Genomic DNA, 18,297 nt, shown 5'->3' with positions numbered 1-18,297 from the left:
AATGAAATACAAAACAAATCAAGTTAGAAACACTAAATTAAAAAAAAAAAACTAATAATGCATATTTAATGTCATAGAATCATCATCAAATTTTGGAAAATGATAGGTTGCCAATGGATAGGGAAACACTCATTCTCACACCCAATGCATCAAAGGAAGAATGAAATACAAAACAAATCAAGTTAGAAACACTAAATTAAAAAAAAAAAAAAAATATGAATGCATATTTATGTCATGGATCATCATTAAATTTTGGAAAATATAGGTCGCCAATGGAGAGAGAGAGAGAAGAGAGAGAGAGAAGAGAGAAAGAGGAAGAGCCGAAGATGGAGAGAGGAGAGAGGGAGAGAGAAGAGAGAGAGGGTATAGAAAAAAAAACCAATACAAAGTAATAAAGAGTAGATAAAGAAAAAAAAAACCAAACGTCAATTAGTAATCGTTGATTGGAAAACAAAGAGGTTGTTAGGAGAAGTAAAAAAATAAAATAGAGATTACCGTGTGGAGAACATTAAAAACTTTACAGTGTAGTAACATAAACCGTTTAATTCACTTAAAAAATTAAATCAACAATCAATAATTAAATACAATCATAGTACTAAATTTAAATTTAAAACTAATCAAATTCTAACTATGGAAACCATATTAATCATAACTAAAAAAGAGATTTCTCTGATAGTAGTAGAAATAAGATAAAGTTAGAAAATTTAAAAATCCATTTTTTGACATTTCATTTTAGGATAATATATATATATATATATATATATATATATATATATATATATATATATATATATATATATATATATATATATATTTATAATTTTCATGCACTATTACTTTCGAAAATCTAATGAACAATGCTACCTCTCATTTATTGTCTTTGTTATGCAAATCATCAGTTAGTAAATATATGATAATGGTAAGAAGCATTACAAATGAAATCACAAAAAAAAAAAATATAAAATTAATTAGCCACTATCATTATGAAGTAGTAGTCTATAATTTTAGGCATCCAAAAAAGTGGAATATATAAAGTTTTTTTTAAAGGTATGTGTAAAGATTCACTATATGTGTGTGTGTAAAGGTTAAAAAGAAAAGAAAAGAAGGTATATTTAAGGTTTTTGTTAACTTAAAAACTAATGAAAATCAAATGGTTAATAACTAAAATTATAGTATTAATAAAATATTTAATGAGACCATCCTAAAAAAATTACCGCGCGCAACGCGCGGGTATGCGACTAGTGATTGTTAATTATTAGTTCTATTTTGAACGTCCAATTCATCAATTCTCAAAACAAAAAAAGGTTCATCAATATTATTTTTTCAACATTGATTAATAGTTGGGTGGCTGTTTTGTGATCAATATTAATCTATGAAATTGGAATTAATTTGATGGAATTGGCGAGTATGTGAAATTTTTTTTCTTTTTTCTTTCATATTTCTTTTTTAAAAACAAATAAAAGATGTATCATTTGATTTTCTCTTAAATAACTTTTATGGAGTTATTAATTTTTAAACAAAGCACATATATATTAATTATTAAATTTATACATAATAAGCTAGATCCTTCTCCCACTTTTTTTTTTAAATGTTAAGCTTTTTTTTATTAAAAAAAAAAAGAAGAAGCTAAGCTAGATCCTCAAAAAGTGTAAATTTAATTTTATAAAATAAGAGTATTTTAGGAAATTTGACTTAAAAATGATTTCATTCCACCTTCTTTTCATCCTCTACCAAATTGTAGATGCATAATCAAGATTTTATTCTTAAATGATCACCAAACTAATGAATTGTAATACTTATTATATTTCAACTTAATGTATTTCTTGTAATACTTATTCCTATTCCCATGTAATAATCATTACAATGTACTAAACGTCCCCTAAAAAACTTATTTGACAACTCAAAATGGACAGAAAACAAAAACTATTTTCAAAACTTAATTTGCTAAGGAAACTGAAAACATGCAAAAGACCGTTTTCAGTTTTTAATTTTCAAAAGTCAATGAAAATATGTATTTAATTTAATGAATTTATCTCATTTAATGAGTTAGCATTAGAGTTCAAATCCTAACAACAATATATTATAGTATTTTCTATTTTTTTCTTTAAATTTTTTTTTTTTAATTTCAACTAATCAAATATATTTTTTATTTAAAAAAATACAAGAAAATTGTTTTTTTTTTTTTTATATTCCTAAAAATGAAAATTTGAAAATAGAAAATAAAACTGTTACCAAGTATAGGGTTTAGTTTGCACTTTAGTATTTTATTTTCTTTTTCTTTTTCTTTTTTTTTTTAAATTATCTGTGAAGTAAAAACTAAAAAGGAAAGCAATTAATATTGTTTTAAGAAAGATTTTGATCAAAATAATAAAAGATCTCAAAGCAACACTAAAATAGGAAAAAGAACACTAATATTGGACTCAATAATAATATTATACTGGTGATCGTGATTTCCTCCGAATACACCGCAAAGATTTCTAAAAGAAAATTGCGCGCAATCTTTGCTGCTAATATCTCATGGTTCTTGCCAAGTACGCTTCAAAGTTCAAACCCTCCCCTCTTTTCCTCAACTACTTTCTCTGTCTCTGTCTGTGTCTCTGTTCAAAGAACTTTCTGTTAGTCGGTTGCTTTGTCTCTAAAGTCTCTAAACTCAACTCAACACAGAGTAGCAAAGCAAAACAAGTAGGAGAGTGTGGAAAGGAGATGCAAGTGAATAAGAATAGGGTGATGATGACAGAGGAGCAAATGGAAGTACTGAGGCAACAGATAGCTGCCTATGCAATCATCTCTGACCAACTTGTTCAGATGCATAAGGCCTTCTCTGCCCAACAAACCCACTCTGGTCTCTCTCTCTCTGTCTTTTTTCTCAGTATGGGTGTTATTTGCTTTGGTCACTGAGTCACTGTAGTTTGGGTTTGAGGGTATCTTAAGATTTGCAGTTCTTACTTTGATGGGTGCATTCATGATTCATATACCATGCTTAACTAGAATTTCAAATTTTACTTATCATGCTTCACAAGTATTTCAGAAGTATGCATTTTTAGGAGTGTAGAAAATATTTTTTCTCCCAATTGTTCAAAGGCAAATTACAAAAATATATTATTCAATTCTCTTAACTGATAATTAGTTTCCATGTATTTCTCATACTTTTTGCTTGTCTCTAACCTGGGAAGTATATGAGAAGTCATGTACATTGCTGTTGTAATATAATTTTACCTGAAGAAATTATAGAATAGTGAAAATGACCTTGCTTGACAAATTCAAACTGTGCCTAATAAGGTGCCTCGCATCACTCAAGCGATCGCCTATTAGCCACCTACAAGGGGTTTACACCTTAAGGTCGCCTTTTACCTTTGACTACACTGATCTGTCTTGAACTTAATAGAGACTATAACTCACTCAAATATTTACAATATTGATCTGGGCAAGTTTCCTCAGCCCCCTGAGCCCACTACATTGTAATCAATTACTGGTAAAACACATGAATCCATATTACCAAACGCTGATTTGGTATATACCCTTGAATTCAATTGCAAAAGAATTACCATATTGGCTTCTCCTCATAAGCAAACCTGGTTTCATTCCATTTTCTCTTCCTCTACTTTTCTGAGGGAGAAAACAATATGCCTGTGGTTTCTGAAGTTTGAAATCTTTTTTGGTTGCTTTTGTTATTTTCTTTCTTAACCCCTTTCCTTATTTATTTTCTTCCAGTCAAGTTTAAAATAAAAGAGTTGCAAAGATATTCCTTGTTGCACCATTTTTTGATATAATCAAATGCTGTGTTAGCATTCCTTTTTGAGAGATTCTTTGTTGCACCGTGTCTTGATCTAACCAAATGCTGTGTCGGCATTCCTTTTTGAAAGCATTTTCTGGAATTTCAAAGACTGACTTGAGATGAGAATTGGCGGACTGATTCTTAAGTCATCACTTCATAAAGCATGTGCATATTTATAAAATTGCTTTTCTCTCATCTTTACGTTTCAGTTTGTAATTGCTATCCATATACTAGTTGTCTCTTATTAGGAAATTTACCAGGAAGTTTTTATTTGAAAGCCCGTTGTATTCAGTAGGAGATACATGTTGCTTCTTTAAAACTTTAAGTCATTGTGGTTCAGGAATGAGACAGGGAAGTCTATACTATGATCCATGGATGGCATCTTCTGGACAAAAGATGAATATCAGGCAACGGTGGAGCCCCACAACAGAGCAGCTTCAAATCCTTGAGCGAATTTTTGAAGAAGACAATGGGACTCCAAACAACCAGAGGATCAAAGAGATAGCCACTGAACTAGCACAACATGGCAAAATTTCTGAATCAAATGTTTACAACTGGTTCCAAAACAGGAGAGCTCGTTTAAGAAGAAAACAATCAGTTCCAGAACCACAAAAACCAGAATCAGAAACAGATAAAGAAGTTCAATCTCTAAAAGAGAAGAAAATGAGACCAGAAAGCACTCCATCCTATGAGAACTCAGCACAAAGGTCCAAAACTATACACTTGCAGCAGAGTCCCAAGATGAGCACTGAAATGCTACGCTTAAATTCCCGCTCTAATGAAGGGGAACCCACATTTCCATCAGATTCTGATTTAAGTTTTTCTGGCAGTTTGGGTCATATGAGTTTTGTGCCAAATCCTGGTATGTAGCTACTTCTTGTACTTCTATATGCTGCACAAACTTCCACTCATTCCTTGTGTTCTCGATCCTAGATAGTTATGAAAGTTGCAAACTGGTTTGCACAGACACACATGCCCACACACAAAACACACTCAGAAATATGAATTCGGATGCACATGAGAACTTTGAACACTTCTTTCTATTTGTGAGTGCAGGTACTAATCGGTTTGGTGAAATGGAAGTGCCAAGTAATTATAACCCTTATTGTTATGGAGAAGGATATGACATGGCTGGATGATGCCTATACCGCTATACTGGTTTGTTGACTGTGCTTGAATTAAAGCTTATTGAACTTAATGATGATGGAGAACATTAATAAATAGAAGTTCTTTATTTAGGATACATTTAAATACCTGCATGGGAGTCTGAGTTTGGTGAGAACTTTACAGGACTAAAAATTCTTTTAATGGTAGATTGCAGTAGAAGATTCTATACTCTCTCGCCCTCTCTTTGGTGTGTGCTCATCTTTCTATTCACATGCTTCAGTTTGCCAAGTGCAATTGCATTTTGATAGCCTATGATTGTGTTCGCCCTGTGCTACATTCTTAAGAATGGCAAATTATGATTGTAAATTACAATTGGCAATAGCCCACTTACTATATTTGTGATACCAGGTCTACCAATGACAAAAACTACATATTTTAAAACCCTACTTCAAGAAACCTCACAAATAAAATATAAAATTGTTTCTATACATGTTAGCATTTTCCACATGTACTTATGGAAAACTTCGTGTTACTTTCATCTTTTGACAAAATTGTGTGATTGGCATAAATTGACCTTCCATCTAACTAAAATTGTGTCCTAAAAAAAACTGATGAGAACTTCAGATTCATTAATGCTATTGCAGCACTCATTACCATTAAGTAGAATATCTCTGGACATCAATTATTGGAAATAAATCTTGATAAGAAACAAAACAGAAGAAAACGGATGTTCAATGTGACTCATCTCTATCTTTTCTATTTTTTCACCATCCAATCAAAGCAAGTATAATGGAAACTATGTCACCATTGATCACGGCCTTCAATAGTCTTTGCTTTTGAGTCGTGTATGGTGGATACCTTATAGATGCATCTGCATCAAAACTTCTGTATAGCACTGCCTTCTTATGGCTAAAAGCATCAAACGAGAATTTCCCATGATATGAACCCATTCCACTCTCTCCAACTCCACCAAAAGGTAAACCATCTGTCGCAACCTGCATTGTGAAGTTTGTAAGATATAAAAAAATAGAAAAAGAATTAGTTATAACATAGATAATGAGAGAAAGCATGTCCAATAGCACTAACTTATGCTAATACTAACAAAATCTACAATTCTTTGTAGATAACCCTAGAAGTACAAGAAAATCATGTAAATGCAGTTTGTGGTCTCCTTGCATCTCCATATTGTATGTTGCTAAGTAAAAATTGGGGTTTAGTGGGTGTTGACACTGACCTCGTTTGCAATTTTATATTTGGTTTAAATCTGTAGACCTCATCCATATCTATCAAGTAGTTTAAGTTTGTAAGGGAAGTGATTTAAATTTATATGTCTCCCCTTGGCCTGGGAGGACATAGACAAAGTGTTATTTGATTCTCAATGTAGAACCAAAACATATTAATACACATTGAATTTTAACATTCAGCTTTTATCATTTGATTGAGATCCTTGAAGGCTCAAACTCACTATTCTGCCCTTTAACTTTGATGCACTTAATTAGTGTAGATCTCATTTCTGCAGAATGCAACTATGCTAATAGCACTCTTGCTCAGTTACTAATTTAGCTATAGCCAATTGTCAAACATATCTATTGCTAGGTATTAAAATATTCCATAATGGCAATCATTCAGATCTAAATAAATCGGTGCTGATTTCATCCTCATTTTGGTGTGCATCTATGTCGGACTCAAACATGACTTGATTTATGTAATAAAATAACATTGGTGGAAATTGGGCACTGTATATCTTTTCTGTATGAATTTAAGGAAGAGAGTAGTCACATGTATGATGGTATCATTGATAAGCATTCCTCCTGAAGATATGTTTTGCACAAAATTCTTCTTTAGCTGCTCATCATTAGTGAAGAGATATGCGGCTAGGGGCTTAGGTTTTGATTGTATAATCTTAAAGCTGTCTTCCAATTTCTCAACCTGTGAAAAACCAAAAGCAAAATTAAAACATATCTACATATTTTGTGTTTCACTTAAGGCAATGTTTACATAACTTCTGTTAGAATCCAATGTTGTACAAAAACATCAGCAATGGTTAGTAAAAAATTTTCCAGAAGAAGAATTGAGGGAAGGACTTTTCTTTGGCATGGAGAAGAGCGATGGTTTCACCACCTTTAATTGTAGAGAGGCAGAGAGAGCATTTTGGTATCCACAATTCAAGTGACTACCTTTTTGTGCTCACAAGATTGTTGGCGAGAGGAAGTAAGTCTACTTCATCAGAATAGAGGGTTTTCTCCCTGACCATATCCCTTTGAAAGAGGCCTCAGAGTAAAGTGTAACTCTTAATGTGGTTATAGTACTTACAGTGAGAATGGGCATTAAAGGCCCAAATATCTCCTCCTGCATTATCTGTGCATCCTCTGGAACATCCAACAAGATGGTTGGAGCTATCTTTCTGCCATAAATACAAGGACAGTTGATGTAAAGAGAGTTCATCTAACTTATATATTATTGTTAACAGGCTAAATCCAACAAAGTCCATCGTACTCACAACTGATTCGCATCCCTTTGGCCTCCAAGAACAATTTTGTCAGATACCAAATCATCATCCATGAGCATTGCCAAACGAGCAAAGTGGGATGAGCTTACAATGCGGGATATGTCTTTTGATTCCATTGGATCTTTCCCAAAAAATTGCTCCAATTCATATCTTAAGGCATCTATCTGTAGAGCAAGCATGCATAAAGAAATATATCTTTGAAACGTACTATTTCTGTTTTCCACAGAGACAACCTTACCAACTTTGGAGCGAAGTCTTTTGTTGTGATTATATAATCAACACCGATACAAGCTTGCCCATTATTGCATGCCCACTTTCCGTAAATTATCCTCCTAACAGCAACCTTAAATTTTCAAAAGGTTAATCCTTGAAAACAATTATAGAAAGCATAATTCAAGCTCTAGGAGAAATATATACTTGTAAGTTGATGTTTGAATCAACAACAGCTGGGCACTTTCCTCCAAGTTCTAGAATTACTGGTGTAAGGTGCTTTGCGGCAGCAGCCATCACTATGCGCCCTACTTTTGCACTACCTGCAGAAAACTCAACAGATACTTCATAAAACATTAAATATGAGCAAGTTAGACATGAAGAAACAATGACAATTTAAGATGAATTTGTCACTACTTTGATTATCCAAACTGCACCAAGGTTTAAACCAAGGTACTAGAAAAAACACCTCAAACATGAAGAGTTGTCAAACTGTGCCAGTGAATAATTATGGTACGGGACTTTGACTACAACTATTGTTTATACATGTAACTACAAGTGTTCCAATCATTGAATGTCTGATGAAATTGCAAAAAATAATTAAAGGCTAATTAACCTGTGTAGAGTATCTTATCCCATTTCTGCTCAAGTAATGCAGTGGTTTCATCGACGGATCCTTCAACAACTCTTATTGCAGATTTGTCTAGATATTCCTCAACTAAATTGGATAGCAACAATGATGTAGCTGGAGAAATTTCTGATGGCTTTAGGACTACAGCATTACCAGCTGAAATAGCTCCAATGACTGGATCAAGTGATAGCACTAGAAAATAGAGACAATTTATGTTATTAATTGAAAGAAGCCTAATTTATAAGAGGATAGTTTAATAGATGGGACTACTAATGTCTATGGTGAGAACTCATATGATGCCATTAAAGCCCCCAAAACAGGGGGGAAAAGAGAGGAAAATTTGAACAAAACGTGAAACTAGAGCAAATCTATAATAAGATATAATCCAAGTACCTCAAAACAAAAAAAAAAAAAAAAGGTTATATTTACTATATATAATCCAAGAAAGGTTTGAGTAATTTAATGCAGGGAAAATACACAATTATAACGAGTCAAATCAATTTGAGAAGGAAACGAGATCCAACAATCATTATGTCACATAACAATGGGAAAGTAATCAAACTTGGAGAGATTATATGCACACTAATGCAGCCTCAGGCATATAATAGAAAGACAAAAAAAATAGTGAAATTGGGGCTCTGAGAATATAGTACTTAGAGTGAATGTGAATGTACATGAAACAAAAAAGTGAAAGCGACTTTAAATTTTAGATGGAAAAGAATGTGGTATAATTTTGTTTTCATTTTTTTTTTTTTTTTGAAAATTATATGTGATTATGAAATGAGAAGCAAGTGGCTAAACCAAGAAAAGGATACAAGAATATAGTGACAAAAAGAGCAAAGAACACAGATGTTATAGCTCCAATACAAAGTGATTATATATAGTTACTAAAAGCACATGGATCAACAATGGTGATGTGTAGGGCCAAGAATTCAAAATTATGCAAATTATGTTCTGTGTAACCAGTTGTAGACACTAGATTGCGTGAAACCAGATTGTTTTATACTTACAGAAAGGAAAGTTCCATGTTGAGATGACCAGCACAACTCCTAAGGGTTCTGACACAATTTCTGCAGATGACGGATATGTTGTAAGCGAAGTTTTGACCTGAAAATTGTTGATAATTTGTATTAGGTTATACTTGTTAAAATTCAAGGAGACAGCTACGACAGTACCTATTGTTGTTGTTCTCAACCATAAAAGTGTTTATTGTTAATCACCTTTTCAGGAATCATCCAACGACTCAACTCTTTTAGCGCCAACTTACATGAGGATTTTACCTGAGAAATCTGCATTAAACAGAAAGCTTATTAACTAATAGACTACATTGATTAAATAGGTGAGCAAAAAGAAAAAAAAAAGAATCTGCATATATATGCTTCATCCAATTAGCTCTAGTTATAAAGCAAATCAAAGTTACACTACTCATAATGCTAATGAGAAAAAAGAAAAAAGACAGTTGTATGTAAAGAAACAGGACACAAGTTTAAAACTCAATATTGTAGAGACACCAAGTCAACCAATGTGAAAGCATTACAGTGTCCTCTTTATTTGACGCTAATCATGTCATCCTGCCTAAACAGATTTGATGCAAAATTTTCATGAAGGCAACAATTAGACCTCATATGTTCTTAAGAGATGAAGTTGGTACAGAACAGAGTTGTGTTTCTTAACTTAATCAAACAAATAAATAGAAGAAGTTTATCATAAAGACAAACCAATTGAGATTATAATAAGTTAAATCTATGCATTATAAGCCTACATATTTTGTTACAGAAAGGAAACACCTAGAGAGTGCAATTTTATAAAGTAAATTATCTTAATGCCTTTCAATTGACTTTATTTATTTATTGGTATTTAAGTGAATTCTAATGGAAACTTAACTGATGTAAGTACATTATCAACAAAAAAATCATTGATACCAATGTAATAGATTGAGCTCATTTAGAAAAATCATTTCATTAACCTTGCTACTAAAACCAGCCACAACCTAATATAGAACACCAATCTCAGCTGTATCACATATTTAACTACATCTCTGCACTCCAACCTTGTTGTTTGAAGGTTCATATCACTCTTCTACCTTTAACCTTTTAAAACTTGTGGTTTCCCCCTTCCTACTGCTTTGCCACTACTTTTTATGTCATCTGTTCATTAAGTCAGCAACTGTTAGCTCTAATAAGTTTAAACCTGCCTCTTCAATAGTGTTATTTGGATGCAGGCCTTAAAAATCATCCCTTCCCTCACCATTTCCCTAAATATCCTTCATTATCCTTGGCTTGTTGTAATTTATACTCAACTTTCCCTCATTAATTACTTCTGAACTATCATGTTCACTTGAGCAGCATTTTTTTTTCCTTTTTAAAACATTTTGGTTCCTAATGTGAGCTGTTCATATAAAGTGACTAAATTTTAAGTCATTAACCTACTGTAACTGTCCTTTTCTCCAGGTTTGGTATCAGCTGGTGTGCAACATTTAGGATTCTAAGCACTGGCAGAAGGGGAGTTTCCTAAATGCAAATTGTTCCATCATAAAAGATTCCTTTGATGCAAATAACCAAAGAAAAATGCGGAAGGAACTGACATGTTTTTGTTTGTTTTTTCCCCTTATTTCCTATCTAGATTTGTTAAAATCATGTATTCTTCTGCTTTTATCCAGTTTTGAGCGCAACCGGGCAAAGTGTGATAGTTAATTTTTTTTTTTTAATATTAATCATTAATAGAAATGGAAAAAAAAAAAAAAAAAAAAGTTCTTCCTTTGTCAAATTAGATTCCAGAGTCTTATGACTTAAATCAAATAAGAGTATCACATGATACATATAGCTGCTCAAAAAAAATTAAAACAAATAATAATAATAAAAACTATAGATTAACCACATCCACAAGGTCCACAATTAATCTACTTGTTTATTGTTATAAGGCAAAGAAAAAGATTGAGTACCTCGGCAACAAAGGCTTCAAGTCCAGGCTTCGAGAGATCCTTGTAAAGAGCTTCAGTAATGTCATTCTCCTTTTCTTCAAGCATCTTCTCAATACTCTTCAACTGTGACATTCTCCATTCATAGTTTGTTGTCCTGCCAGAATTAAAGCTCTTTCTGAGCTCCCCTGCAAGCAAAGCTGCATTGTCTACATCAAACTTTGGCTTCTCTTCCACCTCTGCTGTCAATGATAGAGTTGCAGAACAACTCTTAAAGCTAAAACACACACACACACACACAAAGGAAATGAGTAATGAGAGAGAAAAAGATGATACCATGAAAGTGTAAATATAGAAAGAAAGATTACCTATAGGAAGTTCTGATAAGGTAGGCAAAGGAAAGTTGTCTTTGTTTGGTCTTTCTTGTAAAAGGGTAAGAGAATGCTCTGCTAGCGCCAGCACCAACGGAACTGTATCATAAAAAAGAATAGTAGTATTGAGTCAAAGAGAATCACATGCATTCTTCTTGCATTATCTGTTGTCTTCTATACATGAAGCGCATCACAAGCACAAGGATGGGGGGTCTTTTTGCATGTTCATGGAAATTAAACTGCTCTATTTGTATGTCGCATAGCATCTTATGAATACATATTTTGTTAACCAAAGTAAATTAACTAGTTCTCTATATATCTTAGAACAACTGAGTTTTGCAACGGAATAAAAAATGAAATTCTATTTACAGTATGGAGTAAAATGATTCTATACCATGGAACAGTAATGCTGTTCAACCAAAAGGAGTATCCATATTTGCACAATGTATAAGGGATTATATAAAGCAAATCACTGGAAGTCTGAGACAAAAACAAAATGCACAAGCAAAAGATAATGGAGAACGTGGACCAGTAAGGGAAAATGTGAAAAGCAACGGTTGTAGTAGACTTGATATTATATGTAGTGGTCGATAAATTGTAAATACTATAATAGACCTTTATACTCCATTATCACAAAGCTAATGCCTATGATCAAATTCTAGAAATGGACCATTCTGTTAGACTAAATACAGAGTAACCACAGAGAATATGAATTCAACAAACTAGAGGCTAGCATGAGCTGCTGCAATCACCTTTGGACTCAGAAAGAATGCTCGAATATTCAATGGCGCCATGAGGACTGAAGATGGCATGTTCCAGGCAATAAGTGGAAATTAAGAACAAAGATTGGTTGTAGTGTTGTACATGTTTCAAGTGTACTCTTCATTAAAAAAAAAAAAAAAAAAAAAAAAAAAAGGTTTTTGTGTAGCTTGTGGGGGATCCCTGTTACAACAATGGGACTGGGGCGTTTCTGTTGAAAATATCAAGAGATGTCAAATTATTGACAATGTATTGTAATAGTTTTTGAGCTTAATAATATCTTACCTGATTCATTAAAAATGAACTAGACAGGCAATTGGGGACGATCTACTTTCCTACAATTTTTGGTTTATTTATTTGTTGCAAGGACTCAAGAGAGAAAAACTCTAGAATAGTTTCAGGCATATTTTTTATTTATTTATTGGTAAATTACATTTTAAACCTTATAATTTAGGGGTTCTTTTAAAGATAATATTATTTTTTTGGTTAATTTTTTAGTCAATATGTTCACTTTCATTTAATCATTTAAATTGGCATTCTATTTCTTAGTAAACTAGTGGACATTAACATATGGCACCAAGAGTCAATTAACACTTTGATCTCAGGCTTACACTTCTTTGTAAAATCTTAGAAGAGTCAGTTGAAAAGCATGGGAGAGAAGAAATATCTCCCTATTTGTATAGCATGATAACAAAAAACCAATTACATCAAGATATAAAAATCTTTATAAAAAAAAAAAATCCGGATTTCCTCCAAAGACACAAACTCACTGTATAGTGTATACTTATATATCTACACTACAGTTATTACTAAAAGGCAAAAGCCAAAAAGAAAATTTTTGCAAAAAAAAAAAAGAAAAAAAGAAGAAGAACTAATAAGGAAAAGAAACCTTTTTTTTTTTTTTTTTTAAGTGCTGAAAAGACCCACAAAAGTTATTCTTGATATCTTTTGGTGATATTTTTTTAGTATATTTGTATCCTGTGGTCAAATTCAGTATAGCTTTTTATACTTCTTTGGATGTATTCTTGAGCCCTGAATACAGTACATATGTGTTACATTCTCGATATCTTTGATGATTGGCGAAAGTTTGAATTATACTTCTTCATTACTTCCTGATTTAAGCAACATTCTTATCAACTGATACAATAGCTATTGCACCTGTTAATTTAGAGAATGGAAGCAGAAGGAAGTGGATTTGTGATTTAAATAATGTTGCCCCACATAAAGTTTACAAAATTTTGATGGGTATATAGTAACACAAGCACTTGTATATGACTGATAAAGTGAATTTATAGACAAATGACACTAGAACATGCACAATGTGGATCACTTGACATGTGTGCGTGTGATCAAGATCGGATGATGATTTTTATTTTATTGAAACAAACTTGATTAGTGTGCATGTGATCAAGATCAAATGATTTTTTTTTTATTGAAATAAAATGAGATTTTCTATCTTTCAGTCAAAAAAAAAAAAAAAAGATGAACTTTGTTATAACCAATGGATTTTTTTTTTTTTTTTTAAAACGTAAATTTGACAATTTAATTGAAGAGATACTCAGCTAGTGACTTTGCTGTATCCTGGAGGTGAATTACCCAAACTCTATGTACTAGTGATACTATCAAAATTAATATATGCAAGTACTTTTGAATTATTCGTAAAGTTAAATAAGTTTTGACTGAATAAAGATTCTGATATTATGACTAGTACGTTGATAAGTAATAGCCATTGTTATCAAACAATATTGATAGTCATTTTTACTATAGTTGTACTGTAATTGTCCAAGGAGGTGGAGGTGCTAAGAAAATGGTCTTGAAAGAACTAAGTTTCATTTGGAAATATTCTCAAGGTGATTTTTACTAAAATCCTCAAAACCAATGGAACTTTTTTTTGATGCATTCTAATTTTCCTCTTGACATAAAGGTTATAGAAAGGAAAGATATACAAAATAAGATTATCTGGCAAAATTGAATGATTAATTGGCATACTTGCACATGTTCAATTGCTATATCCTATCATATCAAAAAACAATTGTTATATCCTACAATTACGCAGCTTCTAAATCATCTGAAGTCTATGTGCTAATAAGAAAATGGAAAAGAAGACAAAAGCAGAGCATAAATAAGAATTAAGACAAAAAGAAAAAACATGTACTTGTTCAGAATCTTCATAGTTTTTTTTTTGCAATACTAGTTTCAAAGCAACACCATCAAGATATCCATAAAAATGTGGTTGAAGGAATGTGATAGACAAGAAGAAAGAAGAAAAATCCATAAGTACCTGAAGTCCCGCAAAAGCTCCATAGAGATGTTCATCTTGACGGAAAGAGAGAAACGGAGAAAGAGAAACAGTGGCTCCAATAATTGGTCACTAACACCGTACTTATATTATTTTATATATGCCTTTTGTGTTGGGGGAAAACTGGTTGCATGAAAAATATGTTTTCTGTTTTTGTACAAACGTGATAAAAGAATCCACACTTGAAATAGAAAGATAACGTTGGACATGAATTCTCAGCCATTAAAACAGGAAGATAACGTTGAACATTGGTTTGATGTGTCCATCTCATATTCGTAGAGAGGTACTGTTCTTCCATGACTTTATGCATGTAGGGGTCCTCTTCTGAAAGGGTTGTTTCAGAAGGACACATGTCTATGTGGGTTGAAGTGTGTCCACCCATTTCAACACACTTCATCATCACCCACTGCATATTCCAATGAATATTTCGCCACACGACATGTTCACACTTCTTGTTTTATAGTGCACTAGTTGCAGGCGTTGCCCGTGATAAAATTTTAAAGTGATCTTATTAATTTTTTTTAATTTAGATTAATAAATAGTAATGTATTTTATAATTATATTTTCATTTATTATAGGGATAATTACAAATATAAAAAATATATAATTTATTTAGTATCAAAATCAAAACAATATAATTTTCTCAAGAATTTAAAAGGTAAGTTAGTGAAAATATTAATTTTTAATAAAAAATTATAATATTTTGTGTATCATTTAAGAGTATATGTAATTTGAAAATTATTCTTTTAGTTTTAAACAAACTTTCTTAAACCTAATTTTTTCTACTATACAATCAAAAACACTAAGAAAAGTATTAAAAAATTAATAAAACTCAACAAAAACCTACAATTCAAAAAAAAAAAAGGAAAAATAAAACTCACGTCAAAGTCAATCTCCTTCTCCCAAATATGTAAAACATATCAAATGTAATGTGATCAAGCCAAATATCCAAAGCATTATCATTCAAAAAATTTAATAAGGTTTTGGAGAAACGCAATAGAAATATGCCGCTATTTCCAAGCAAAAGTATTGGTCATAGTTTTATACATAATGATTGTAATTATTTTTCCTATTTCCTAAAAAAAGTACAATTCCAAAGGGGAAAAAAATAGAGATTTTTTTTTGGGTGAAAAAAAGGAAAAGAAGCATCGTGTTAATGATGTCACATAATCTAATTAAACATCTAATCCAACAAAAATGAATAGATAATTAAGTAAATAATTTTAAACACAAAATTGACTTTATTTTTTAAAAATCTCAAAAAATACACTAATAGGATAAGGAAGATGAAGAGCAATATAAAATATTCATAAACGCTTTAAACAATTACTCAAGCATCTAAAAACATCATATAACAATTTGCTGCTAATTTGTTAAACAAAATATTTACAAACTGTGAAAGGAAATTGCACAAAGACCATTCTAAAAAGCATAAATATTCATCAATCTAAAGTAGAGATGCAAGAAAAATAAATAAAAAAGAATCCAAAAAACAATGAAAAAATAAATTGAGAGAGAGATAGAGAGAGAGAGAGTTAGAAAAATAACATTTATTTGTTTAGGAAAAATATGCATAGAATGTGAGAGAGTGGAAAGCAAAAGTAATATGTAAAGTTAAAACCGTTCAAGATGAATATGTATAGACAATACTTTTCTTTTGATTTTGTTTTTATTTTTATCATTAATTTATTAGTTAGTTATAAGTTATAATATCAAAATTAAAGTAGATAAATATGTAAAGTTAAAACCGTTTAAGATGAATTTGTAAAGCTAATATATTTAAATATTTAATATTGTAAAAAATTAATGGTAAAAAATAAATATAAAAAGACTAATGATGTGGCTAATGATATGGCGGGTGAGGTGGCTGAATAGAAGCATAGCAACAACAATAAATACTACTTTTCAGCTTTTAAATATAGATATAAACAAGACATACTTTACTACGTATCATATCTTGGTATTGATTTAAGTATCTAATTAAAAATATTATAGCTTAATAGTATTTAAACTTGTTCTCTATATTAGGAAAACGAAGCTTGAATCTCTCTCTTTCTTATTGTTGTAAATGTCAAATCATTATAAAGAAAAAAATAAATCTAAATAAGGGTAAGAAGTAATGGAGTACATTATAAAGCATAACAACGAAAAAATCATATACTTTCGAAATACTTTATACAAAGTCATTACAAATCAAGGTTATCCCACACTGTCCAACCATCTCTCTACTCGCTTTAATTGTCTAAGATCTCTAAAGATTGAGCACTCTACTAAATTTGATACATGCTATCCCCACATATTCTAAATCTTCACACCCATAAAAATCACTTTAGAGAGGGAGAAAGGTTTGCTAGATGACAGAGAAAATACAAGAAATTACCAAAAAAAAAAAAAAGAACTACTACTTGTAAATGAAGTACAAAAAATACAAGAAGTACCCTATGCTTAGGGGAAAAAAATGTTGTCTTACATTGGATTGTTATTGAAGATTAATGTGTTGAGTATGTTGTTTTCTTATTCATAAAAAGCCCCTCCTTTTATAGGCAAAAGAAGTGCTTATTTTTGGTCATTAGCTATCCCCATAAAGCAACGGAGTAGTGAGCTTCTAGTCATCTATATATACAATAATAGACAAGTGTTTTCAAGTATTCCGGAAATGTAGACATGTCTTCAAGTAATTGACAAATGTCATTCATTGCCACATGTAACATAAGAAGATAGGTAGTTTTCTCTTACCAATTAAACAGTCCTTAAGATAAGGAGTTGGGTTAGTCACAATTGATATTGTATTTTATCTGACCTCAATTAGCACGCCTAAAGGCTAGTTTAAGCCCTAAAATATAAAAATTGTGCTTTTAAACGTATGAAAATGAGTAATAACATGAGAAAACCCTTTTTATCCTAATTAGATGTTAAACATATCATTTTAAATTACCCAACAGTTCAAAATCCCAAACTTGCTATTTTTGGATAAGTTCGAACAATATTGACTAAACCCTAACAAGGATTAGTCAAAAAGTTGACTTTTTGATCGAGATAAATTTTTATCCATCTTAAATATCATAAAATTCCATTCAAAATGACAATTCACGGGACAAAACTGGGGTTAAAACTTAAAAGGGATGAATTATCAAGAAAACAAAAAAAAACCCTGATTAAAAGTATTATTTTTTAGGTTAAAACGCCTTTTTTAGGGTATTTTCGTGCAATAAAATGTACCAATCCAGCCACAATTGATGAGAAATATTTGAAACAAATTGAAGCATGATGTGCTAGCTACCTTGCATAAAAAAGACTCGACATTATCTTTTCAAGATTAGGAGGAATTAATTTCCCAAGGAAAGTGCTACAGAAATTTCTATACAGCGTCATCTCCCTTCCAAGCGCGAAATCTAGACAACTTTAGCTCCAAATTGCATGAGGTCAGAGCCTATGAAAACTATATATCCATAACTTTCTAGGTACACCAAGCTTGAAGAAATTCAATCCCTTGAAAACCTCCAAACAAGAGGCCGAAAATAAGTTCAAAAAAGAGGAAAAACCCAAAAATCATAATACAGGAAAAAGATTGGATAAAGATCGAACCGGGTGAGGTGGTAGAACCCTAAGGGTTAGCCACACCCCCCCATGCTACAGCCTCTTGTGGTTCCTCTCTCCTCCCCAATTTGTGTATATATACCTCCACCTAGGGATAGCAATTGGGTGAGGTGGGGCCGAAG

At 31.6% G+C, this 18,297-nt stretch overlaps 2 protein-coding genes across 2 annotated transcripts; one reads left to right on the top strand and one right to left on the bottom strand.

Moving 5' to 3' along the window:
- The first annotated feature begins 2,630 nt into the window (after positions 1-2,630).
- LOC115963474 (WUSCHEL-related homeobox 8-like) lies at positions 2,631-5,591 on the top strand. The gene is made up of 3 exons (XM_031082477.1): positions 2,631-2,842; positions 4,116-4,637; positions 4,832-5,591. Exons 1-3 carry the CDS (start codon positions 2,704-2,706, stop codon positions 4,912-4,914), a joined length of 744 nt encoding a protein of 247 aa, XP_030938337.1. The 5' UTR covers positions 2,631-2,703; the 3' UTR covers positions 4,915-5,591.
- Positions 5,492-14,744, bottom strand: LOC115963473 (aldehyde dehydrogenase family 3 member H1-like). Its single transcript, XM_031082476.1, has 12 exons — positions 14,561-14,744; positions 11,518-11,619; positions 11,174-11,426; positions 9,453-9,521; positions 9,243-9,339; positions 8,218-8,424; positions 7,809-7,924; positions 7,630-7,734; positions 7,383-7,555; positions 7,196-7,286; positions 6,662-6,811; positions 5,492-5,877 (listed from the first exon to the last, which is right to left on the bottom strand). Exons 1-12 carry the CDS (start codon positions 14,593-14,595, stop codon positions 5,647-5,649), a joined length of 1,629 nt encoding a protein of 542 aa, XP_030938336.1. The 5' UTR covers positions 14,596-14,744; the 3' UTR covers positions 5,492-5,646.
- Between the last annotated feature and the right edge of the window lie 3,553 nt (positions 14,745-18,297).

The sequence above is a fragment of the Quercus lobata genome, chromosome 10, assembly GCF_001633185.2.
Source record: "Quercus lobata isolate SW786 chromosome 10, ValleyOak3.0 Primary Assembly, whole genome shotgun sequence".
Taxonomy (NCBI): Eukaryota; Viridiplantae; Streptophyta; class Magnoliopsida; order Fagales; family Fagaceae; genus Quercus; species Quercus lobata.
This window is presented reverse-complemented; position numbering and strand designations above follow the sequence as displayed.